Genomic DNA, 24,325 nt, shown 5'->3' on the forward strand with positions numbered 1-24,325 from the left:
GCGTTTTTAGTTTTCTCGTATCGTCGAACTTGTGGATGCCACAGATTTTCGCTCTTTGTGGGGGCGGAAGTGGGCGGGGCGAAGTTTTGAAATATTTTTGTAGCAGTGACATCACAGAAGTCTGGATCCAAAACATCGTTGCTCTAGCTCTTATAGTCTTTGAGCACTAGGCGCTGAAGGGGACGGACAGACGGACGGACGGACAGACGGACAGACAGACAAACAGACAGGGCACAATCGACTCGGCTATTGATGCTGATCAAGAATATATTTACTTTATGGGGTCGGAAACGATTCCTTCTGGACGTTACACACATCCACTTTCACCACAAATCTAATATACCCCAATACTCATTTTGAGTATCGGGTATAAAAACGGGTACATTTTGAATTAGTTAAAGTGCAAGTCAAAATTTCATGAAGTTTTTATTATTTTTGGAAAAACGTTTTTTTCTATTACATACATAGATTTATTTATCCAAATATCCTGATTTGGTTAATGATATGGATCTTACTACACGGAGCATCTCGAGTAAGCAGCGAGCCTGTTGAAACATCAGAACTACATACATAATAGAAAATTCTTTCCCCATGCTCGCTTCACTCGTTGCTGCTTAAGCAACAACAAAAATACTCTCGGGGACCTTTTGAATTTAGAATAAAATATCAGGTGACAACCGACTGCAACTTTATGATTTTAATTTTTAAAATAATATACTGGATTCTAGTTTTATTGCCAATTTCATTGTTATACTGTTATACGATGTACCACTGTAGTCCGCCTGCGCGAATATTCGTAAAAAGGGCGCAGAAGGCCGACCCACCGAGTCCTGACAAAAGCTCACTCACAAGTATTTAATAGAAAATTTTTTTTTGGGGTTGAAAAATCTCTACTTAAAGCTAAAAATTCTTGTCCGATACAAATCAAATGAGAGCGAATTTTCAGTACAATACCTCAAAATCAAAATTAAGTAAAACAAAACGATATTTCGGCAGTTTCGGCCGTGACCAGTCCGTATCATAAGAATTCAGAAAAACAGTACATTGAAGTGCTAAGCAATAAAATACAATATGTTGAATGCTACTTTTATCTGAATGTTGTCAGATAAAAAAATCTTACGTATCATCAACCGATATGAATGTATACACATTTATTTATGCACATATGTATGTATGCATTTCGCAGTAGAGAAACTTTTACATTTATATCAGTTAGATATTTACCTACATATGTAGGTACATATGTTCCGTACAGATACATAAATATTCATACATATATATGTACATATGTGATGTGAAAATTAGTTTTTTAAGTACGCGCTTTGATTGAAAAAGTTCTTGATACTTAAGTTGCATATTACGTTTATTTTCAGGCATGCTAACTATCCAGCTTGCAATTTCAAGACGCTTGTATTGACCGATATGGCGGCGTCATTTGTAAAATCAACGTGCTTGGATTTTTCCTTCAACAAAATTAGACCTATAATTTTGTTGATTTTGAATTTTAATATATGTGTTCAACATATAAGCGCAACTTCATTTTTGAACATAAATGGTAAGCTATATAGACTATATTGAGTTCACATTTAGACTCCTTAAGGTTTTCATCTACATATTTACGTGTAAACCGTATTTCAGATTTAGCAAGCTCGGATCGACCTTTCTTCGATGACATAAGCCCAAGAAATGTCTCAGCTGTCATTGATGAAACTGCAGTTTTAAGATGTCGTGTCAAAAACAAAGGAAATCGCACTGTAAGAAATTACACACAAATACAAATTACTTCAAATCAATCTTGTTTTGTTTTTATGCTCTCCTCAAAGCAGTTGATTAATCCGCAAAACACCTAATACTCGTAAAAATCATATATAAAACAAGACTGACAAACGGACGGAAAGACTTGGTTATATCGGCACGTCTTTTTATGCTGGTCAAGAATGTATATACTTTATGGGGTCGGAAACGCTTCCTTCTGGGTGTTATACCAAAGACTATAAAATACCAAGATGTTGCATGAGCGACCAAAAAGCTGTTCTATGGCGGGTCCTAACATTAGGACCCAAAAGGCACGAGGGAGCGCGCGGGGTTTCAATTCTCTTTTCGCCTGTACTTCGTCTCTACCGCGACCCCGCTGCCCATCGGTTTCGTCTGTTCGGCAATTCTGGACTCTCGAGCTCTCAGCACCGTCGAGGCGGTGGTCGCGGATCGCCGATGTCTTTGGAGCGGCACAGTGGGACCTTTGGCCGTCACAGCTTGCTAAATTAGTTAGTGAATATGAGTTCAATAAATATTTGCACACTGAAACAATGTTAAACTTTGAGTGCTTATATCTTCTAAACTAAAACTATTTGAAAAAACGATTGGAAAATTCTCTATTAGATGCGTACATTAAATTTATCTAAAGCACTCATACAATTTTTTTACTACTGACCGAGGCATTAACGAGTAGCATTTCGGAGGCGAAGGTAGCGTAAAAGAGAATTGAAGCCCCGCGCGCCCGTACAATGAAGCGTCAAACGAAAATTGAAAAAAAATTTGTTCCTCATGCAACATCTTGGTATTGTATAGTCTTTGGTTATACACATCCACTTTCAATACAAATTTAATTTAAGTCTATACTCTTCGAGTAACATGTGTAAAAATGCACTGTTCCACTCTTTGAAACTTGGAAAAAATATATTTGTAGATTAATGTTTCTGATTTAAGGTATTACAAAAAAAAAATTTATTTAAATTTAAAATTCTCACTTGAAATAAATAATTTCAAAACTATTGCAGGTTTCATGGATGCGTAAGCGCGACCTTCATATTTTAACAACTAACATTTATACCTATACTGGCGATCAACGATTTTCCGTAATACACCCACCCAGCAGTGAGGACTGGGACTTAAAAATTGACTACGCCCAACCACGGGATAGCGGAATTTATGAGTGTCAAGTTAATACTGAGCCGAAAATAAACTTAGCAATCATTCTGGATATTGCAGGTACGGTACCGTTTTCCATAAATTACCGCTTGTTCCTAGGGGTCTGCTCGTCAGTAAAAAAAGAGGATTTAAAGATATACGATCGAATGGGAAAAAATTCAGGAACTTTCCAATTCTTTACACTCCTCCCAGCATATCGACTTGAGGTGTGATTTCAATTACGGTACTCGTAAGAAACTTTTTGAAAAAGTTATATACGAGTATGTAGCACTTGATAAACACCTGCAACGGCATTCTCTGAGTTCCGGGTAGTTTATTGTAGTTAAATAAGAGTTCCTTGTAGTGTTGCCATCAAGCAATATCCTCAGGTTCTGGAAATTAGAATTTTATAGGAGCAATAAGAGGAAAATTTATTTAAGAACTCTTTCTGATTTCCGCAACTCTCTTTTATTTTAGCTGAGAGCGAAGTTAGAGATCTAAATTCGGATCGACGGTATTATGATTCAAAAGGTAAGAGGTAAGAGGCTTGGTAATCATTTAATTATAAAATTATATTTCTCTTAATAGCGGCCCGTGCAAAAATATTAGGATCTACGGAAATCCATGTTAAACGCGATAGCACTATTGCTCTAGCCTGCTCAGTAAATATGCATGCATCATCTGTTTTATGGTAAGGGTGTTTGGACTGTATACTATTTATTAACAATGTTACGCTCTACCTTAAGGTATCATGGCTCTTCAATAGTCGATTTTGATTCGCTGCGAGGTGGAATAAGTTTGGAAACGGAAAAAACCGATATTGGAACTACTAGTCGATTAATGCTGACAAGAGCTTCATTACGAGATTCCGGAAACTATACTTGCGTTCCTAATGGTGCCATACCCGCATCGGTGCGGGTTCATGTATTGACCGGTAGAGTTTTATTATAATGATTTTAATCGATAATCACCGAGCTTAGACTAAAATTAAACTTTTAAATACTTTTACAGGCGAACAGCCGGCTGCAATGCAGACAAGTGCGGCCATCGGGATGAATGCTCACACCGCCATGATAAACATCATATCAATAAAGTTTTTGTTAAATATTTCAACTCTAGCAGAATATGTGTTCCGAAAGGAGAGATGACTAACTAAGCAACTATCCATACTCTAAATATTTAACTTTAAGGTAAACTATCATTTACAATCTTCGATATTCGTAGAGTATAACGGTATACAAGTATTATGTTGTACATGTATTCTTGTACTTTTGCATGTGCATAGAAAAATATACATATATGCACATATGTGTCTGACGATTCCCATAAACATATAATACAAAACATATGTTCTTGATCAATTTTAATCAGATTATATGATTGAATGTAGAAATTTTAGGTCGTAACCCTGATTGCGTAGAACTTATGACCATTTTTAGGATTTGAGGATTTGTAATATATACATCTTTTTTGTATTCAAAAACTGTATAGTACAAAACCACAGTGTAAATATTTTATACTGGAGTAAGGAAGACTTAGATCTTATATTGCGATATTTGTACTTATATGTAAATATGAATGTTTTTATATTTTCGATAAGGTTGACACATCGAATCGCTCTAGCGGTCTCAATCTGTATTACTCTATCATTCATGTACAAACATACATATGTATGTGCATCATAAAGTCGTTGCCAAGACCCTAGTGCTTTTAATAAGATAATAATGTTAATTTTGCATATGTCACAAATATTTAGTCAAATTAGGACAACTGCATTATATATGATTACGTTCATATTTGTGAAACTCAGTAAGATTTGCACAAAATCGGAACACTATATACCTAGCGCAGTATAGTAAATTCATGAAATGTAAATGGTTGGTCACGATCAGGAGTTTTGCATCGGTTAGGGGAATGCTCGCAGACTAAAACATATCGAAAAAAGAATGAAAGAGGTCGTCGAACCTCGAGAGTACATACACTTCGGGAAGCCGATGTTATCTTTCTTTATTAATACACTTAATAATAACCAAAGTCCCACATGCAATAATTGAAATTAAGATGATATGACGTTAATAATTCCTTTTTTTATTCTAGATTACAAGCCAATTCCAATGGAACGATTGTAAGAGAACGTGTTTATAAAATTATTCAATACAGAAATACAACATAAAAATAATTCCTATAGTCATATGTAATTAAACTATTAATAAATACTTGCATACATGCATATGTACACAAATAAGAAAATTAAAATGTTTTTCACAAAATTTAGGGCACTTGGTTTTAGCTAAGCCGAAAAAGCCCAACAGAGGTATTCTATTGAAATTTATAATCTAGCTCTAGCAACAAGTGGGGACCCGAAATATTTAAACAAAATTTTGACGGAAATGTGTGCAGGTTGGAAGTGATAATTCTATCATATCACACATCTCACTCATTAGGTAATAAGTATATTTACAAGAGTATCCTCTCTGCGTTAGTTTGTGACTGACCCTATAGTGACTGATCGACATCTTTATTACTTGTCAGACAACGTTTTTAGTCAATAGACAACAGCGATGTAGTCTGAAATAATATTAACATTGTAGGAATAGTTGGAATATAAGGAAAAATACCCGCAGATACTCACAAACCCTCTACAACAGGTATGCCATTTGCATACATACTTGTACTAGTACTGGTATATATTTAATAAATATACATACATATATACAAATCTACATGCATAGGAGCATACGGATACATATGTATGCATGTACAAGTTTCGTATTGAAATATTTATAAAAAGTGTTCCATGCGTATGTATATATGTACCCATATGTGCATGTTTTCGAAAGAGAGAACTTTAAATGTATACAGTGTGTATATAAATACATTCAACAAAAATTTCTCAAGAAAAATCAGATTTTTTTATTTTATTTTTTTTTTTTTTTGAAACCGTATTCTTTCTTTTTATACTTGCTCTCAGGCATTCAACGTTATTCTCGCTGCCCAGTTCTGATATTGAACAGTTTTACTAGTTGGTTATTCCATTTATTGTAATCTACAAAAGCATTTTAAAAAACTTATTGTGTGAAATACCTCGTACTGGAAACGGGCACGAAAAACCCTTAAATCTGATAGAAAGCTGTGAATCGCGAATTATGTTTGCTTATTATATTGATACGATATGTATGAATATTATTGTTTTTATGTTCATACACATTGATACATAATCATATATTATATACTTGTATCTATGTAATATACATTCGTATAGCGATATCGTGAAATGCTGAGTGTTTATAATTCCATGAAATAAGAATATCCAAGTTTATAAATATCCGTATGCTTTTACAAGTGTAATTACGAACGAGTACGCGTAGCTTTTGAATGGCATCATTTAAGTGTTTAAATACGCATATATACAAATTATTCTTTTCTCCCTCAATATGTATACATATGTATATTAAAAAAAAATATATATAACCACGCGTATAATCTCTACACAAACATGGGGATAAACTGACGATAATTATGAAATCTTTCACCAAATCTGCAACAGATTACATCTGATTGTGAGTATTGCGATGTCATAAAACACAGTTTTTTAAATGGCTCATACAATATATAAATTCTTATAAGGATGAATGTATATGGACATTTGTGTTCCCATACATAAAAGGGGGCTTTTTCACGCCCGCAATCACATTGGTGCTTGACATGTAAAATAATTAAGAGGATACCTTTATAGCTCCATAGAGAAATCGCGGTGAAAAACACACGTGAGGTACACATAGTTACCGATGCCTGTATCAGAATCAGAATCGCTTAAAAATTTTAATATGGAAGAAAACAAGAAATCAGGCCAGCACTTGCGCCGTCCTGTAGCGGTGATCAAAAAGAGATCAGGCCCTTTGGATGATGCAATTGACAAGCTTAGTCTAACAGCGGAAAAAGACTTGATAAAATCAAATAAAATCAAATCTTCAGATGTATATTGTGGGCCAAGTAATTTGGCCAGTAAGAATTTGGGAAGAGTTTCTCCTGGATCTAGACGACGTCGGTGCAGCACTAAAGACAAAGAAAAAAAACGAGAACGCTGGCTATTGACTCGAAAGACATGGCGATATATGACTGATTCTGGACGCAAGCTTATTCCGGATGGAGCACAGAGTGGATCAGATAATATTTCTTTAATTGAGGCACAATTTCAACGAGTGTGCGCCTCCGAGCCCCGCTTCATTTTATGGCGTCGAAAGACCTCATATCCAGGGGCAATCAACAATTCTAAGAGGCGGTTCAAACTAATTTCTCGTCATGCAAGTAGTAGTCGCTGTGGAGCGGAGCTAACAGATCAGCATATTAATGCCGATCAGACTATTGAACTATTGCAGTCATATCTGAAAATACGGGATGCGTACAAAACAACAACCTTGCTGGGAACCAAAACGGTTAGACCCGATCAAACTTCATCACCAAGTTCCCAGCGGCCTATTGGTAATACGTGTACAAATTCAAATGAAAATATTTTAAAGACCAATTTTTGTGAAAAGTCAATTCAAACGGAGCTCTTGTCTCGTTTAAAATTATTATCCGAAACCCACCTGGCTGAGCTAGGAGGAGTACAATTAAAATTAGATAATATACGACAAGATATTCTTGAAGATAAAGTACTTTTGAGAAAAATATACAACTCACTAAAAAAACAGCAACTTCATCGAATGCTACATTCCACAGAACCACCAAAACATAATATTGGTCGTGCTTCTTCACTTTCAAGTTTATTAAAATTGAATAGCTACCAAAACAGCTCGGACAAAAGCTTTTCCAGTGGAGTGAATAATATAAATGACTATCATAGGATCGATAAGATGATATACCAGAACTCGACAAGCCTAGAAAATTGTGAATTCAGAAAAATTCTGCGTGTGGCCCCAGAAGAACTTAGCTTGGATGCCCGCATCGCTCCGGAAGCAACTGATCTTTGGTCGCTAAAAAGCAAAACTAAATGTGAGAGGATTGAAAGAAGCTTCAATACATGCGGAACACAAACAAGTTTTATACAGCTTAGCGAACTAAAACGCCTGGCAGAAGAATTTGAGCAAACTTTGCAGCAGGGCAAAGATAGTTCTGCACCATATTCCCTGGATGAAGACTTAGAAAAACCTGTTACGCATTCAGAGCGGAGAAAAAGCTCTATTGACAACGAAGATGTTTCACAATCTGTAAGTAACACAATCAAGCGGTACTTAAGGATGGCAAGAAAAAAAACCGTAAACGGTGCAGACGCAAGTCGATTTAAGTCAATTAACTACGATAGAAATTTAAGAAACATTAAAGCAAAGGGTGAAATAAATCCTCCTGGAATGGATGAAGGTTTAAATAAAGCTATTCAAACATTAGACGCTTGGCCTCTTATTGCGTTAGAGTATGTTCGTGGAAACGAGTGTTTCAGAACCTTGCAAAACGCCCACATGGAATGGAAGGAGGCGCAGGATGAACGGGTTAGAAAAAAACTAGAGTGGGACAAAACTCAGAAACAAAATATAGAAGAAAATTTCCAGACTGCTAGCAACCCAATTAAGGCACGCACAACATATTCGACATGCAACATGAATAGTCATTCAAGACTGGAAAGAACTATTAAAACTTCTACCGGCTTGCTGACTTCAAGCTCTCAATTTCTCTCGAATATTTGGCACGGACACAGCAATCCCGGTAGCACCACAAATTTAATCACCCTAAACGACAAACATGGAAATTTGAATCATACAAATCTAAGTAAGTATTTATATAAATTAATGGTTTAATTGCGAAAACAAACGAAAAAGGGTTCGGGAATGCTTCTTATCTGTTCGTTAGAAACTTCTGGCAAACTATGTATACAATATTTATCCTCTTTAGTAGTATACATATGTATATGTATTACAATATATTTTATAATCGTACGTAATTTTATGTACGTAAACTCCGGAAATGGTGTCGTAGCAGATGTGTTGTGCATGCTTTCTTTTTTACTCTTTTTGGTATAGCTGTTCCCAAAGGGGACAAATTAATTTGGTCCGCATTTCACGTAATGCCCAATTTTGTAGCTGTTTCCATACAACATCGTTCGTTGAATATCTATTTATCACTATCTCTCTCTTTCTCCATGAACGAAATGCCATTCACTTGATTCTGATTCTAAAAGTGTATACCTTGTTATAAAGGTATAAGTAAATAAATGAGATTAACAGGTATTTTATAATCGAAATATCAGCTAAGCGTTTCCTCGTTTTATTAAATTAGTGAAAGGCGATTGTATGTAAATAATCTTTGCTAAAATTTCAGATCTAAGAAATGCAACAAGCAATATGCAAAAGTCCAAGTCGTTGTCTAATGTTGGGCAATTTGTAACTAAAAAAATTCTGAGAAGTCGTTCCAAAAGCCAAAATAGACCTCATTTACATCAAGACCTATCCACAGCTTATCAAAAATGGTTTCCATCGGTAAGAAATTTAAATTAATTCCCTATACATACAAATTTCAACTCAAAAAATGTATAATGATTCAAAATATTTTATGATTCAGGTTTTAAAAATTACTAATTTTTTACTTTTTTAAAGGCTATCTGGGTTTCAAACTTTTTTTTTGGCATATCTTGAATGATTTAATTATCTGTTCGAATACGCTTTGAATCTTTAAAGCTTTAGTCTCCTGTTCGGATTAGTTGCAATTAATGATTTTTTGGCGAAATTTTTGTGGGAATTTTTGTTTTTAATTTTATTTTTTAAAGCTCAGAAAAATTAGAATTCAATTATATTCTTAATTTCCTAGATTTTTTGTATAGGCCCGTTAATCCCTTGACTATAAAGCCGATTTAATTAAACTTTAAAGACACAGTACATTTTTAAATACAATTTTATTACGTTGTTTGATCATATAAACATACTATTGTATTAACAGGATGTAATCAAATTATGTAGCTATACATGACGATTCGATGTTAATGTCTGAGTGAAACTTTGAGAAATTGACAGTCAATTTAGAATTAATTAAATATAGTACTTCATTATTTAGTTGTTACGTTACAAGATGAAATTTTAACAACGGTTCAAGATTCTTAGCTGTCTTCCTTTGTGATTAAAATCATATTCTCTAGTTAGACTCCAAATATTGTCGCGACGAGTACAGAATAATTATAAAAAAATTTACTTATACTTTTCCTCATTTTTTAAAGTTAAAGTTTTGTCAAATGTACCGGCTAATATTTTTAATCGGGAAAGGTTAAGCTGTAATGTTTTGAGCGACATTTAACAGCTGTGTTGCTGTCAACAGTTTTCCAAACTTGCAAAGATCTTGAAAACTATATTTAAAACATTCCAGATATGACAACAAAAAAAGCAAAGCCCTAAACCAACCATAAAACCCGTAAAAAACCAATATTGCATTATACACACATTTTCAAAGCGGTTGCATGGTGTAAAATAATAAATAAAATTATTCTACTTTAAAAAACTGTTCGCAGGAGAGTTGTTTATGGATCTCAGAAAACAATGAAAAGTTTCATATTGTGGAAACTGTACTTATGAATTTATCGAAAACGGAATCAGACTTTCTACAGCATTTGGCTTTGGAAAAAATAAAGGAACTGAATATTGGAAATAATCTAGGTAAATAGGAAGATTAAAAATAACATTAATTTAATAAATTGTATTATATCTTCAAAGCATGGATCATTGAAAGTAACTTAAGTTAGTTAATAAATGTGGATTTTATAATAATAGCGAAAGTAATAATTATAAATATTTATCTTTTAAATTCAAACAGATTTAGATTTGGAAAGAAAATCACACAAGCGACGAATTATACCGAAGAAGAAGTCACTAACAACAAGTTTTTTTGATATTGGAAGAAAATATGAACACAGTAAGATTTTTATTTTGGACAACTCGTAAATTTTTTTAGTATGGTTTTTGCATGTACAATATAATTATCAACACATTTACCCAAATAAACTTCACAAACTCACATATAATTTTTTACATTTGAATAATTTGATTATAAAGACGGCCAGGAAATATTATTTGGGACCTCTTTAGAATGCTGCATTTCAAGGGACACTAAACGGAGCGATGTCGTTGGGGCGCGAACTCGATCGAAGCAGTCATTGATGTCTGTGTTTCAAGCAAGTGGTAATAGCACTGGAAGTATTATCAAGCTGAATGAAAGTGTAAATATGAATGGTTTTACTTATCTTTCACTTGTTGTACACTTGTAGTGCATTTTAGAATTAGTTTATTTTATAAACATAGCGTACGAAGGAAGGAAACTCCGACCCCAAAAACTAAGTTTCTTTATTTTTAATCTGCATAAAAAAGGAGTCGATCAATTGTGTATATCGAACCATACGTCGTCTATTCATTCTGATCGGGTCGGACACGTTACGTTCTATATATTTGTTACAACTTAAAACCGTTTTTTTAATACGCCTTGTTCAATGCATATTTCAAGTGTAAGCAAAATGAACCCTTGCGGCACCAATTTATCTTTCATGTATTTTTCTATTTGCCAGGTTCGGTCATGTGAAAGTTTGCCGACTAAGTCTATGGAGTGTGGATATATCGAGACGTCAGAACGCTTTCGTGATTCTTTGACTAATTTAACTAAACCATCAACCTTATCTCATTACGATATAGAACATAATGAATTCGATTTCGTTAAAACTTTACACACTCCACGGCATTTAAACGTACCGACATTTATCATAAATTGCATGGACTATTTGGAAGATAATGGGTTAAATAAAATTGGAATTTTTCGTGTCAGTACTTCTCGGAAACGTGTTAACCAAGTATGTTAAAAAAACTTTTACAAATGTATTATGATTTACAACCATGATATTTTCGTTCTAGTTGCGAGAGGAATTTAACAAAAAATCTCATATGAGAATTCCACATGATACATGTCCGCATGATGTTGCTACCTTGCTCAAAGAATTCCTTCGCGATCTTCCAGAACCTCTGCTGTGCAGTAGACTCTACACAACATTTTTAGAAACCCAAAGTACATATCATTTATACACAGTACATATACATACATAATATATAAGATTTTGAGTTTTATAACAAACTGACTTTTTAGGGATTCGAAATCGCCGCTTGCAACTGGAGGGCATTTCACATTTAATAAAACTGCTCCCTATTCCACATAGAGATACGCTGTATGTCTTACTGCGGTTTTTGGCAAAAGTAGCGGCACATAGTGATGATATATGCGACAGCGATGGAAATATTGAGATAAATGGCAACAAAATGGATAGCAGTAATCTCTCTACAGTTTTTGCTCCAAATATTTTACGTGGTTCTGATCAAGCATCGGCAAGGGATAGGGAGCAGGATCATATGAACGACGCAATAAATGTAGTCAGGTAAGCCATTATTTTCTACTTATAAGTATTTACACCTAACCAGAATATAAATATTTTAGAACTATGATTGACCATTATGAAGAAATATTTAAAATATCAGCAGACTTCCTTGACGTTATCTATTCACATATGTTAGATGCATGTCCAGACAGACTGTACGAGTTAATTTCAACCAAAATAAATGGGTCACAATGGTAAGAATAAGAATAAATATACTGATCTCAGATACATACATATGTATGTACATATGCACATATATTTATGTATTTAACTTTATAATCGAAAGGATTTAATAGCTATGCGGAACCATTTGATCTTCTTTCTCTCCCAGTGTGGCTTTGCAATAAAGGGTGGGGTTTCATGCCCGTTGTTTACAAATTTAGTAGTAAGGGCGCGTTGATTAATTGTCGTTAAAGGAATACAAATCTCGATATACTAGTACAGCTATGCCGCAGCCGTTTGACCGAACTTCCGAAAATCGCATTTTACAGTTATGTATGTTGCTGGCCCAACTTCTAAACCAACTTGTAATTTTGTTCATATAGAGGTGCGGATTTCACCCAATGTATACTGTAATCGTATATATGTACCGACATATGTGTACGTACATATATCCCGATGAATTACAATTAAAAACGAGGGGGAACGTTGTGAGTTGCTGCTGCGACCGCAACTCTACATTTATACCCGATACATATGTATGTATGTACATATGTACATAGTCAGTATGGCTACAATGAGCGACAAAGAGTGCGTGCGGGAGAGACAGAAAACGTGTCTGAACGTGTCGCCGGCCGCTGCGTGGCCACTGCAAATTGATTTGTTCCTTTTGGCTATAAAAATGATCCGATCTGATCCAGATTCGGCAATCTGGTAGATCTGGTCATTTTGTGCATTTTTAATTTTCTCGGATCTTCAATATCTGAGATCTGTGGACGCCAAACATTTTCGTCCTTTCCGGGGGCGGAAGGGGGAGGGGCGATCTTTGTAAATAAACTTGTGCAGGTTCGATATCACAGGAGTGTGGATGCCAAATTTTGTTGCTCTAGCTCTTATAGTCTCTGAGATCTAGGCGCTCACTTTTTGCAATAGGCAAAGCCGACCATGAAACGCGTGTGTTAGCGAGAGACAGAATGAGAAAGAATGAAATTATTTTCATCACTCGGGCTATAATAATTATACGATCTGGTCTAAATTCTGGAAGTCTAGAAGATTCTGCGTTTTTGGTTTTTTTGTATCTTTGAAATTTTGGATGCCACAGATTTTCGCACTTTGTGGGGACGGAAGTGGGCGGGTCGAAGTTTTGAAATATAGTTGTAACAGTGACATATCCCAGAAGTCTTGATACAAAATGTCGTTGCTCTAGCTCTTATAGTCTCTGAACACTAGGCGCTCATAGAGACGGACAGACGGACGGACCGGCAGACGGACAAACAGGCATGGCTAAATCAACTCGGTTATTGATGCTGATAATGGATATATATACTTTATGTGGTCGGAAACGCTTCCTTCTGGACGTTACACACATCCATTTTCACCACAAATCTAATATACCAATACTCATTTTGAGTATCGGGTATAAAAATATATATTTACTACTTAACGATTTTGCTTTTGAAAGCTTAATATTTCCCAACGGGTAAGCTTATAACTTTAGCTTAGCCAGATTAATAAATGCATTAATTAGTTTTTAGCATAGAAAAGTTCTTTTGAAAAGGTTTAACCAAAGACTATAAAATACCAAGATGTTGCATGAGCGACCAAAAAGCTGTTCTATGGCGGGTCCTAACATTAGGACCCAAAAGGCACGAGGGAGCGCGCGGGGTTTCAATTCTCTTTTCGCCTGTACTTCGTCTCTACCGCGACCCCGCTGCCCATCGGTTTCGTCTGTTCGGCAATGCCTTTACCAGCAACGAAATAATTCTGGACTCTCGAGCCTCAGCACCGTCGAGGCGGTGGTCGCGGATCGCCGATGTCTTTGGAGCGGCACAGGGACCTTTGGCCGTCTCAGCTTGCTAAATTAGTTAGTGAATATGAGTTCAATAAATATTTGCACACTGAAAAAATGTTAAACTTTGAGTGCTTATATCTTCTAAACTAAAACTATTTGAAAATTCGATTGGAAAATTCTCTATTAGATGCGTACATTAAATTTATCTAAAGCACTCATACAATTTTTTTACTATTTCTCCTGAGTCCCCACTGTGCCGCGCCAAAGACATCAGCGACCACGCTGCCCTACGGTTTCGGCACGCAGACGATTCATATTTTGTTTTTGTATTCTTTCTCTCGAGACACACCGACTCGACGCTGACCGAGGCATTGACGAAGCCGAGTAGCATTTCGGAGGCGAAGATAGCGTAAAAGAGAATTGAAGTAATAGCCCCGCGCGCCCGTACCATGAAGCGTCAAACGAAAATTGAAAAAGAATGCTTTTTCTTCTCTTTTACGCTACCTTCGCCTTCGAAATGCTACTCGGCTTCGTCAGCGTCGAGTCGGTGTGTCTCGAGAGAAAGAATACAAAAACAAAATATGAATCGTCTGTGTGCCGAAACCGTAGGGCAGCGTGATCGCTGATGTCTTTGGCGCGGCACAGTGGGGACTCAGACGAAATAGTAAAAAAATTGTATGAGTGCTTTAGATAAATTTAATGTACGCATCTAATAAAGAATTTTCCAATCGAATTTTCAAGATAGTTTTAGTTTAGGAGATATAAGCACTCAAAGTTTAACATTTTTTTCAGTGTGCAAATATTTATTGAACCCATATTCACTAACTAATTTAGCAAGCTGAGACGGCCAAAGGTCCCACTGTGCCGCTCCAAAGACATCGGCGATCCGCGACCACAGCTTCGACGGTGCTGAGGCTCGAGAGTCCAGAATTATTTCGTTGCTGGTAAAGGCATTGCCGAACAGACGAAACCGATGGGCAGCGGGGTCGCGGTAGAGACGAAGTACAGGCGAAAAGAGAATTGAAACCCCGCGCGCTCCCTCGTGCCTTTTGGGTCCTAATGTTAGGACCCGCCATAGAACAGCTTTTTGGTCGCTCATGCAACATCTTGGTATTGTATAGCCTTTGGTTTAACACACTCAGGCAATTTAAAATTCAAAATGCTTACCACTAAAAACAGAATTTATTTAATATAAAAAAGACTTAACCATAACAAATAAAACTATCTCAGCATACATTTTTGGAGACCCGAGTCTTCCAAGGTTTGATGACAATGTTTTAATAGTTGTTCTGTTGCATAGTGTAATTAAAGGATTATTTAAATTAAACTTTGTCTTTCATACTTTTTCAAAAGGCATCTGAATCATTCAGATGAGTCGTCAGTAGTTCAAAACAGCGACGCAACAAGTTCTGCAGATGAGGTTTTCGAGTATCCGAGACAAACGAAAGGGTAAAAATAATTTTATTTATTTTTCAATGCAATGATCATCGGTATGGATTACAGGTATGGCTCTGTTAGTCATTGTGATAACGAATCTGAAAAACGAAAATTGGAAATTCCTGTTAATGAAGAAGAGATGCGAAATGATCACAATCTTTCTTATAACGACGCTCAAAAGAGCGAATCTTTAAAAGTATTTTCCGCAAGTCTTCAAATATCGTCACCAGAGCAGTCATTGTTACAATGCAAAAAGTCCATTAGAGGTAAAAGTAATTTAAAACTTAATATTCAATGATTTGTATTTATGTGTTTTTAGATAAAGAACTAGCTGGAAACAGGGCATCAGAGCCCAGATTGCCAGCAAGCATATCGAATATTGGTTGCGCAATATTGAGTGCAAAGGCTGCAGAATTCGAAAAAAATGTCACATGTAACAATCTTCCATCCAATGGCCTCCAAGATATAGAATTAAAAAAAAAGAAACCTCTATACAAACGGCAGCAGTTGATATCCAGCTTTAGAAAAAAAAGCTAAACTTAATGCTCAGATATATGAATATTATCAAAAAAAAATAAAAAAATTTGATATAAACCCTAATCGGGGTAATCTGGACTATGAACGCAGAACAAATTACTCCAGCAAATAATAGCCTATAACTTTATCCGTTATATATTGTAATAATCCTAAATATAAGAATGTTGTTTATTTTAACAAAATATACTCTTAACTCTTAGCAAAAGTCTCTTTTGCGTACAGTCTATTTGAATTAAACATGTGTATATACATGTATATATATTATAATAATATCGAATACGTGGTAATAATTAGCACTTGCTTCTTATCCTAAATTACAAACAGCTTTAGCATAAGATAGTATTCACAGCCAATTATTAAACGTACTATAAATATTGTTTCGTTTTTTTCACATGCCCTTTGCCGTCAACTTACAACTATTATTGTACTAAAGTTTTAAAATGTAATCCATTAGTTTGTATACGTCTTTCCAGTTTCATATTTTCTTAGTATTTTAGATACATGTGTATGTATGTAAGCATATGAATAAATAATAAAATAATATTAATATTACTTTTTTAAAAGAGGTAATACAATGTACACAATAACAAGGCATATAAAAAATGTTATCCGTTATTCTTTGCTACGCCTCGCCTATCTCCGATTTATACGTAACATATGCAGCTATGTACATATATCTGTGTAAAAATCCTTCATTACGCCATTTTTCGCTATTACATTAATAATATATTGTCTACTTTCTAGGACTGACTATTGTAAATGTACATACATATGTATGTATGAATATATGTATGTATGTACACATGTTTTCGTGAATTCACATAAACACATGCACGCTTTTCTGTTTGGTAAGCCACGAGACGTTATTATTTAATACTAAGTAGGCTCTGTTTTGTCAATCGACTTTCACCCAAATAGACCATTTTGAGTGAAAATATATTGAATATTACATGCATACATATTGTACATACATTTAAACCACAGTTTTGGTTAAGATTGTTAGGTAGCTGGAGGGGTACATCAGCTTTCTTGGGCCAGTGGGCACTGTAACCATAAATTTAAATCATATTAAAGAGAATTTGTTTAGCACTAACAAGAAAATAAGTGGGCACATGCACTACCATCTATTGAAATTATTTTTTTTTCCATGTACCTTTTGTACATTTTATTTTTGACTAGTCATGTAATTAACGATATTACACATTTGTAAATTACCGTGTTATTGTTGCTGTCACTAGATCTTATATTGTCATAAGATGTATTTTTCATAAAGGACTGAGATAAGAAAAATAATTTCAAATATATAACTTTATAACATATCGATTGTTATCGTTTCTTAGAATATAAAAATAAGAAGCGAAAATGATAGTCAATATACATTTTTGAATAAAAATAGGGTCATATCTGATCGTAAGATAAATTAAAATCAAATAACATAGGCACACCTCTCAGTAAAAAGATTAAATTTCAGTATTCAGTTATTCATTATCGAAGCACCGTTAATAATAATACAATTTTACTTAGTTAATTGGGTTGCCGGCAAAATATTATCACTTCCTCCAGTGATAAATCGACGTATCAATATTTCATTTTTTGGTTCATCGATTAGTTTAAATATTTATTTTTTGTTTGTGTGTCTTTGTATGTTTGTATTTAATAAATATATATTTTGGCATGCCCAAGCCTTACGAGTGTGCGTCCAATTTATGAGATTTTGGCGTTAGATCATGACACATAGTCACGATTTGAGTTAGCTGAGTATTCATCGATATAACGATTTGAAGCTGAAAATACATATGTACAATACAAATTAAATAAACATTTAAGTATAACTTGGTATTTTTGAAAATCTTTGATTGTTTACTTACAATCTTCCATTAATATAACTTGTGTATTTTCTATATTTGTACTAGATACAGAGTGTGGAATTAAGTTTAGCTCGTCGTCGTTCCATCGAGTCCTAGCACTAGAACGAGCTACAGCCATAGTTGGAGCAGAGTATAGGCTCAAGTTTGTCGGACTTATTACACCAGACATTGTGGAAATAGAACCGGCGTATCCCAGCAGCTGGAAATTGTGATGCGCACGCACGCACATAAATTAATTAAAAAGAATTCACAAAATATACTAAAATACATTGGTTAATTTATAAAACAAATAAATAAATACTTACCGATGTTGATTGCGAATGAAAGTGGTTAAAATATTCCCTTCCATTGGATGATGGATACATTTGCGTGGTAATACGACTTAAAGAGTTGGAAGCTACTGGTGAAAGTTTACATCGTCCATTTTCAAGATAGGCGTGTGGACTTGTTGATAACGGTGCCTGGGGTTGAGGTTGGGGTGAAGTAGATGTCACAAGAGTAGTGCAGTTAACGCTATGTGAACTTGTATCTGTATTAATTGGACTGTTGTTGCCCTCTATATTATTTGTATTTCTACTATTTTCTGGCTCCAAACCATTTTTTGTGACGCAAAGGGTATTATTAGTAACATTCGGAGAATGGTTTGTCGAAACCGGGGGTGAAGGAGGTGAGTGAACCATTGCCAAGTCTCCACTAGTTCGTATAATTGCTACTGGTCGTGCCATCGGTGGCAACATCGGCGGTAGCATTGTGCTATGATAATGAGTCGATGGCGAAGTAGCCAATTTCGAATTCCTCAGTTGCTGGTGAATTTGAAAATGGGGGGGATGGCTATGAGAAACGTGCGTATGTGGATGTGCATGTTGAAACGCATGATCAATAGTTCCTGTTGATATTGTTGTTGAGTGACCAGCATCTTGACAAACGTATGTGACAAAGTCAGAAATGTCATGGGATTCCGTAGAATATTTGTCAGCAACAGCACGGTGACATTGGTCTTCGTCAACTATTGTAGAAGGCCTTATGTTGCTATGCTGCGGGTAATACAGCGTATTAACCGGGCTAATAGAAGTCGAATGCAGTGAGGAGCAATTCGGGTGGGAAATACCTATATAGATTTAAAAATTTGTAAAATAAAATGAATAAAAAGATTTAGCTATTGTGTACTAAGTATACCTTCTGGAGAGCGAAATTGAGGTGTTGGTCTACTGTTAAGCGACGTGTAGCGGTGTAAAGGGGTGGCTGAGTCCGAATTGGCTGTTGACTCTCCATTTGAGATATTACTTTCTGTTGCTCGAAGGATTACGGAAAAGCTACTGGTGCAGTTTTCAGCTGCAGGACTCGGCCGAGAAACAATCGGAGGCGAGTTGCTTTGATCGACTTTACCGGCATCAGTAGACCCGCCATTGGTCGCTTCTGTGTTTAGTAACGGACTTTGTGATAAATGCATAGTCCTCTGATCTACAAAGTCAACTAAATAAAGTAAATGTTAAGGTTTGGAATATTTTTAGCTTTTTTTTAGAGTTTACTAACTACTATAACCCCCAGGAATTGGATTCGCTACAATTGCCGCAGCTTGGACTAAACTCTGGGAGCCAGGCATTGAAGATTCGGAATTCATTTGATATGTGTTGCAATCATAGATAGCCCCCACGTTTTCCCTCTTAATAAGGCTTGAGTGTAGGTTATTGTCACTGGCTTCATCCAATATTGAATCTGGAAAATACATTTTAGAATCGCCTCAGCATTAATTAGTTTTATTTTATAAAAATACCTTTCGACAATGTCCAGAGTTCCTGCGATGAGAATACTCCAGTCGCTAAAATAATATCATTACAAACAACTCCATTATAAGGATTGTGTCTCACGCCTTCATTTTTTATATCAACGCCATCTTCTTTTCTCTCCAAAGGATTATTATTGCGTGTGTATAATGTCAAGCTTGAAGACCTTGAATCCACTGCTTGTGCTGTTGACAATGCTGGATTGACCGAATTGTGAGTATTTATAAAGTTAGCCAAATACAAATCCAACTCTCTGACAGAGACATTGATGTGATACGGATTGACACAAAGTCCTGGATGCAAGCATTCTGGGTTTTTTTCTAACCGCTCTCCGTCTGTGCTTTCTAGGGGAATTGCTTTAAAAAGAATGACCATGACCAAGTCAAGTCGCCATACTTTATCAGCTTGTCGTAAACAGTCTATGCGTCGCATTTTGCCTTTTTGATCAGGATTTGATAGAACACAAATAGATTTACGTTTGCCTATTATTGATTGCACAAAATCCTCCCGACTTTCTTGTGTTATATCTTTTCTAAGTTTCCCAAGAAGGCGGGAAGCCCATTTTTGTTTGACCTCCGTTTTCTCATTCTAGAAATAATACGGAAGAACATTTAGGTAAGATTTTAACATTTTAACATTTTGTTTTTTGTACCTGTAGTTCGTCCTTACAATGTCTTTCCTCTTCTAAAGACATTCGTTTTTCGTGTTTTTTATAATATTTTCGTTTGGCGGCTTGTAAGTTAAACCAAGAGTATGAAAATGATTTGACGTACGGTAAAAGCGCCTCAATAAAGGGGTGAAATTCATCCTAAATTTAAAACAAAAATAAACGATTTCAGTATGATTATTTATTTCATATATTTTTGCTTATTAAAGGCTTTACAAGTGCATCTAATAAATTCGTTTTGATTGTAAAACAGAAACTAAACTAGACTTAAGAAAAAAACACACAGAGACATATAGAGGCGTAGATACACGGGTAAATGGTAAACCAACTGGAATAACGTACAAACGAAAGGTTTATGTTATACTCCTAAAAAGAATAAATTTGTCAATGAAACAAAAAACGGAACATTGTTTTGGATTATATAATAGTAATCATTACAATTTACTAGGAGCGCAATCAAAGAACATTTATAATATTTTACGTGTATACATACAATTGTACATATTACATAGTATTAAAGGATATTATAGAAATGTACGTGGTGAACAGCAAACGTTATTTTCTCAAGCATCCCCAAGAAATAAAAGTAAATATTTCTTTCAGGGGGATAAGATGCGGATGAGATGCCATTACTAACCAGAAATGACTCGAAAATAAAATATTTATTTAAATTACCTTTGAAGCGCACAAAAAGCTAATTCCTCTTTAAATAATAAAGAAAAGCTTCGGAAACCGAAGATTTGTATACTCTTGCAGATTGATCGTGTATGTTTGTAGTCCCTTCAATAGCAAACAGTTTTTTCTCAAAGGCTTGTCAGCAATTATAATTTGGCCGATTTGCTGCAATTATAAACCAAAGTAGGTTCTGAAGTTTGGTTAGACTATAGAGTAGGCTTCGATCCATTGTGGCATGGCAGCTGCTTACATATATCATATAATGCTCTGATCCGATTGTATCTACCTACATATGTACATATTCTGCACGCAGAAGCACTTAGTATGCACAGAAACAGACAGATGGACAGAAGTATACATATGTCGACTCGTGTCGGACCATACCGTTATTGTTGCATTTTATTCATCGCTAACATTTACCGCGGTATAATCTTAATACACCTGCAAGGGTATACAACACTAATTAAGAAAAATTAATTGTCTGAAATTTAACAAACGTGTGAAAACTATGTCACCAAAAAAGTGGAATGAGTTGAAAGTGGATCATTGTCATTAATAACATTTATGTTGTTAAATACATATCCATACATACATATATGTATAAATATGCATTGTACATACATATGTAATGTATAAATATGTGTATATATATATGTAAATATAACTTTTAGTTGAATGTACATACGTACACAGAATAGTAACGACAGATAGATGACAAGATGCAATTGATGTGTGCAGTGTTTATTTAAATTTAAATAATGGTATACATACAGATATTTAACACAGAGACATCAAGATATAAATTGGAATACCAAGTATTATTAAGACTTTAATTACATTTAAATTTGTTTAATATTTGATGGGAATATGGTTTGCGCATTTCTTTTCCTAAGCATCCAGAGTAATTTTCATACCTGACGATAAAATTAGTAAAGTTTGATTATTGAAACCAATATTTTATCAAAATGATAGTTACATATATACGTATATTTATGTATTTGGTTAATGCTCAATTATTCGCCAATTCGTTATATGCTCATCCCGACAATTACACTTTCCTTCACCCTCGCCATTTACCCAAAAATAATATCTACCGCAGACTAATATTTATGAAAAATGTGTTTAAAATTTTACCTGTCCTGTCGACGATGTTTGCAAATAAGAAGAAACGTCCGTCTCGATCATACAGCTTCTTAAAGTATCTGGTATGAACATACCTTAAGCAGTCTTTTGTACATCGAATTTGTCTATTGTTTGGAATCCATTGACCATATGTACCTATAATATAAATTATACGAAATTCTCAATTGAAAATTGTACATAAATCACAAGAAATTAAAATGAATGCTAGCTTATGGTTCTCAAAGCTTTAGATACCATTGAAGATCCAATATTCCAATCTATTCCAATGGTGGTGGTATCCGATTTAATCAAATTAGGATGAGCTGTGAACAAACATATATGTATGTATGTACGTACTTAAAGTACTTTAAAAAAAATTGGATTTTTTCACAAATACTTGTCTTACAGCCGATTGGCATCATTAAGATTTGGTACTCCAGTTGAACTAAATATGTACAAATATTCAGTGCTCAGATTCTGCCAGATATCTTTCAAATGACGGACGCGGCTACATAGATAATTTATGAATATGTAAATACATATATTTATATACATAAATATATACGTATTTTACGAATACAATAAGTTTTTTATACACTGGTTAATAATTTGTGTAAATTTTAGATACTTATATGATAGGTAACACAACATATCATCATTGTCTGGATAATAGCGAATTTGCGTTAAGTTTATGTTTCCTGCAAAAGATTACACAATCCTGTGAGGCTATTCTACATTACACAATCACCAAACCCATATACATATGTATATAAATATAGGAATATATTCACACACACATATAAATAAGTAAATTTTTAACAACACATGTTACCAAGCACATTATATGTTCGTGTATGGCTAACAGGGATATTGTTCTTTATTTTTATTACGGAAAGCAATAATATATTTACATATGTTTGTAATTCACCGAATGCACCAGACGTACCATACACATGACACATGATAAATATACACATACACATATGTATGTATTTACTATAGACACATACATATGTACATATGTATGTATTTAAGTGTTTCGAATTCTTCAACACAACCGAAACATGTCAGAGGAGTTTCGTTATGCAAAGCATGTACCTTCAGACTAAATTTAAAATTGACAATCCAGTGGGTAACTGCGTGGACTCTGTTCTCGTATTCAACTAACAAACAAAGAAATGGGTTTTGGGAGGGCCTAGTACCTCCTACTTAGAAAACAAACGGAATCGTTCTAAAAATGGATTCTCCAATGCCTGAGAGAACTTGGAGCGCAAGAACGAGGCATCCGAGAGAGCTCATTGTAATTCGTAGTGCGCCTGTGCCACAAAAAATGCCACAAAAGAACTGCGAATTGTAAGAAATGGCCATACCATCCTCTGTGCCATGCATACGATTAGTAATGAACCGTGTCTCTATACCATTCGATTTTACATAAAATTGCAAATATTTTAAAATCGAAATGTCGAAATGTCATGAGAGATAACCATCTTATTAAATAAAATTTTGAACTAAAATTCTATTATGTGATTTGTAATCATTTTTTTAATAATTTACAACCAAATTTCGGGTAAAACATTGATATTTTTGGTATCAATTTGATACTGATTTTAAAGTAATGTAATGATTACACACCACACCATACCCATACCAATAAATACCATGCATAAAATGGGAGATGTTGGTTAGTTACTTGTTATTTGCTATTACATTTACTTTACGGCTTAGGATGCGACTCTTGATTGAATCTTCATGAAAATAGACGAGAAAAGTTACTAATTTAATTGTAATTCTTAATTCGAATTAATTATAGTTCTAACTAACCGAATTCTTATTAAAAAACACTAGAATTTATTTTTTTCATAAGCACGGGACATAAAGAATGAATAAGATTAAACATATGTACATATGGACATAGATCGATCCGCACCTGTCAAAAAGATGACAAGCTCTATTCGTTTACTTTGCGCACATTACTGCAACGTA

At 34.7% G+C, this 24,325-nt stretch overlaps 3 protein-coding genes and 1 long non-coding RNA gene across 18 annotated transcripts; 2 read left to right on the forward strand and 2 right to left on the reverse strand.

Moving 5' to 3' along the window:
• The first annotated feature begins 773 nt into the window (after nucleotides 1-773).
• Nucleotides 774-5,086, forward strand: dpr7 (defective proboscis extension response 7). Of its 5 annotated transcripts, none has more exons than XM_015189000.2 (9): nucleotides 774-851; nucleotides 1,374-1,555; nucleotides 1,639-1,754; nucleotides 2,778-2,988; nucleotides 3,385-3,438; nucleotides 3,496-3,598; nucleotides 3,654-3,841; nucleotides 3,919-4,097; nucleotides 5,005-5,086. In XM_015189000.2, exons 2-8 carry the CDS (start codon nucleotides 1,423-1,425, stop codon nucleotides 4,053-4,055), a joined length of 942 nt encoding a protein of 313 aa, XP_015044486.1. In that variant the 5' UTR covers nucleotides 774-851; nucleotides 1,374-1,422; the 3' UTR covers nucleotides 4,056-4,097; nucleotides 5,005-5,086. The 5 variants fall into 5 exon arrangements, with proteins under 5 accessions (XP_015044486.1, XP_002135677.2, XP_015044489.2 ...); XM_002135641.3 differs by lacking the exon at nucleotides 774-851 and adding an exon at nucleotides 871-971; XM_015189003.2 differs by lacking the exon at nucleotides 774-851 and adding an exon at nucleotides 875-1,167.
• Nucleotides 4,975-6,074, reverse strand: LOC117184334 (uncharacterized). Of its 2 annotated transcripts, none has more exons than XR_004469616.1 (2): nucleotides 5,992-6,074; nucleotides 4,975-5,475 (listed from the first exon to the last, which is right to left on the reverse strand). It is a non-coding gene; the product is annotated as an uncharacterized lncRNA (long non-coding RNA). The 2 variants fall into 2 exon arrangements; XR_004469615.1 differs by lacking the exon at nucleotides 5,992-6,074 and adding an exon at nucleotides 5,540-5,699.
• Nucleotides 5,441-17,202, forward strand: RhoGAP102A (Rho GTPase activating protein at 102A). 5 transcript variants are annotated; one of them, XM_033381161.1, is made up of 14 exons: nucleotides 5,856-5,929; nucleotides 6,455-6,467; nucleotides 6,535-8,673; nucleotides 9,223-9,380; nucleotides 10,400-10,544; nucleotides 10,702-10,800; nucleotides 10,941-11,104; nucleotides 11,447-11,725; nucleotides 11,787-11,937; nucleotides 12,016-12,301; nucleotides 12,361-12,495; nucleotides 15,606-15,701; nucleotides 15,756-15,955; nucleotides 16,009-17,202. In XM_033381161.1, the coding sequence occupies exons 3-14, from the start codon at nucleotides 6,696-6,698 to the stop codon at nucleotides 16,224-16,226; spliced, it is 3,909 nt and encodes a 1,302-aa protein (XP_033237052.1). In that variant the 5' UTR covers nucleotides 5,856-5,929; nucleotides 6,455-6,467; nucleotides 6,535-6,695; the 3' UTR covers nucleotides 16,227-17,202. The 5 variants fall into 5 exon arrangements, with proteins under 5 accessions (XP_033237055.1, XP_033237052.1, XP_033237051.1 ...); XM_033381160.1 differs by lacking the exon at nucleotides 5,856-5,929 and having other exon boundaries at nucleotides 6,357-6,467; XM_033381164.1 differs by lacking the exons at nucleotides 5,856-5,929; nucleotides 6,455-6,467; nucleotides 6,535-8,673 and adding an exon at nucleotides 5,441-5,555.
• On the reverse strand, nucleotides 16,381-23,591 carry NfI (Nuclear factor I). Of its 6 annotated transcripts, XM_033381166.1 has the most exons (11): nucleotides 23,441-23,591; nucleotides 22,749-22,850; nucleotides 22,598-22,665; nucleotides 22,355-22,498; nucleotides 20,531-20,686; nucleotides 19,869-20,466; nucleotides 19,628-19,810; nucleotides 19,271-19,567; nucleotides 18,400-19,202; nucleotides 18,095-18,293; nucleotides 16,381-18,010 (listed from the first exon to the last, which is right to left on the reverse strand). In XM_033381166.1, exons 4-11 carry the CDS (start codon nucleotides 22,433-22,435, stop codon nucleotides 17,952-17,954), a joined length of 2,376 nt encoding a protein of 791 aa, XP_033237057.1. In that variant the 5' UTR covers nucleotides 22,436-22,498; nucleotides 22,598-22,665; nucleotides 22,749-22,850; nucleotides 23,441-23,591; the 3' UTR covers nucleotides 16,381-17,951. The 6 variants fall into 6 exon arrangements, with proteins under 6 accessions (XP_033237057.1, XP_033237058.1, XP_033237061.1 ...); XM_033381167.1 differs by lacking the exon at nucleotides 23,441-23,591 and having other exon boundaries at nucleotides 22,438-22,498; XM_033381170.1 differs by lacking the exons at nucleotides 22,598-22,665; nucleotides 22,749-22,850 and having other exon boundaries at nucleotides 22,438-22,498.
• Nucleotides 23,592-24,325: the final 734 nt, after the last annotated feature.

Source organism: Drosophila pseudoobscura, chromosome 5 (genome assembly GCF_009870125.1).
Source record: "Drosophila pseudoobscura strain MV-25-SWS-2005 chromosome 5, UCI_Dpse_MV25, whole genome shotgun sequence".
Taxonomy (NCBI): Eukaryota; Metazoa; Arthropoda; class Insecta; order Diptera; family Drosophilidae; genus Drosophila; species Drosophila pseudoobscura.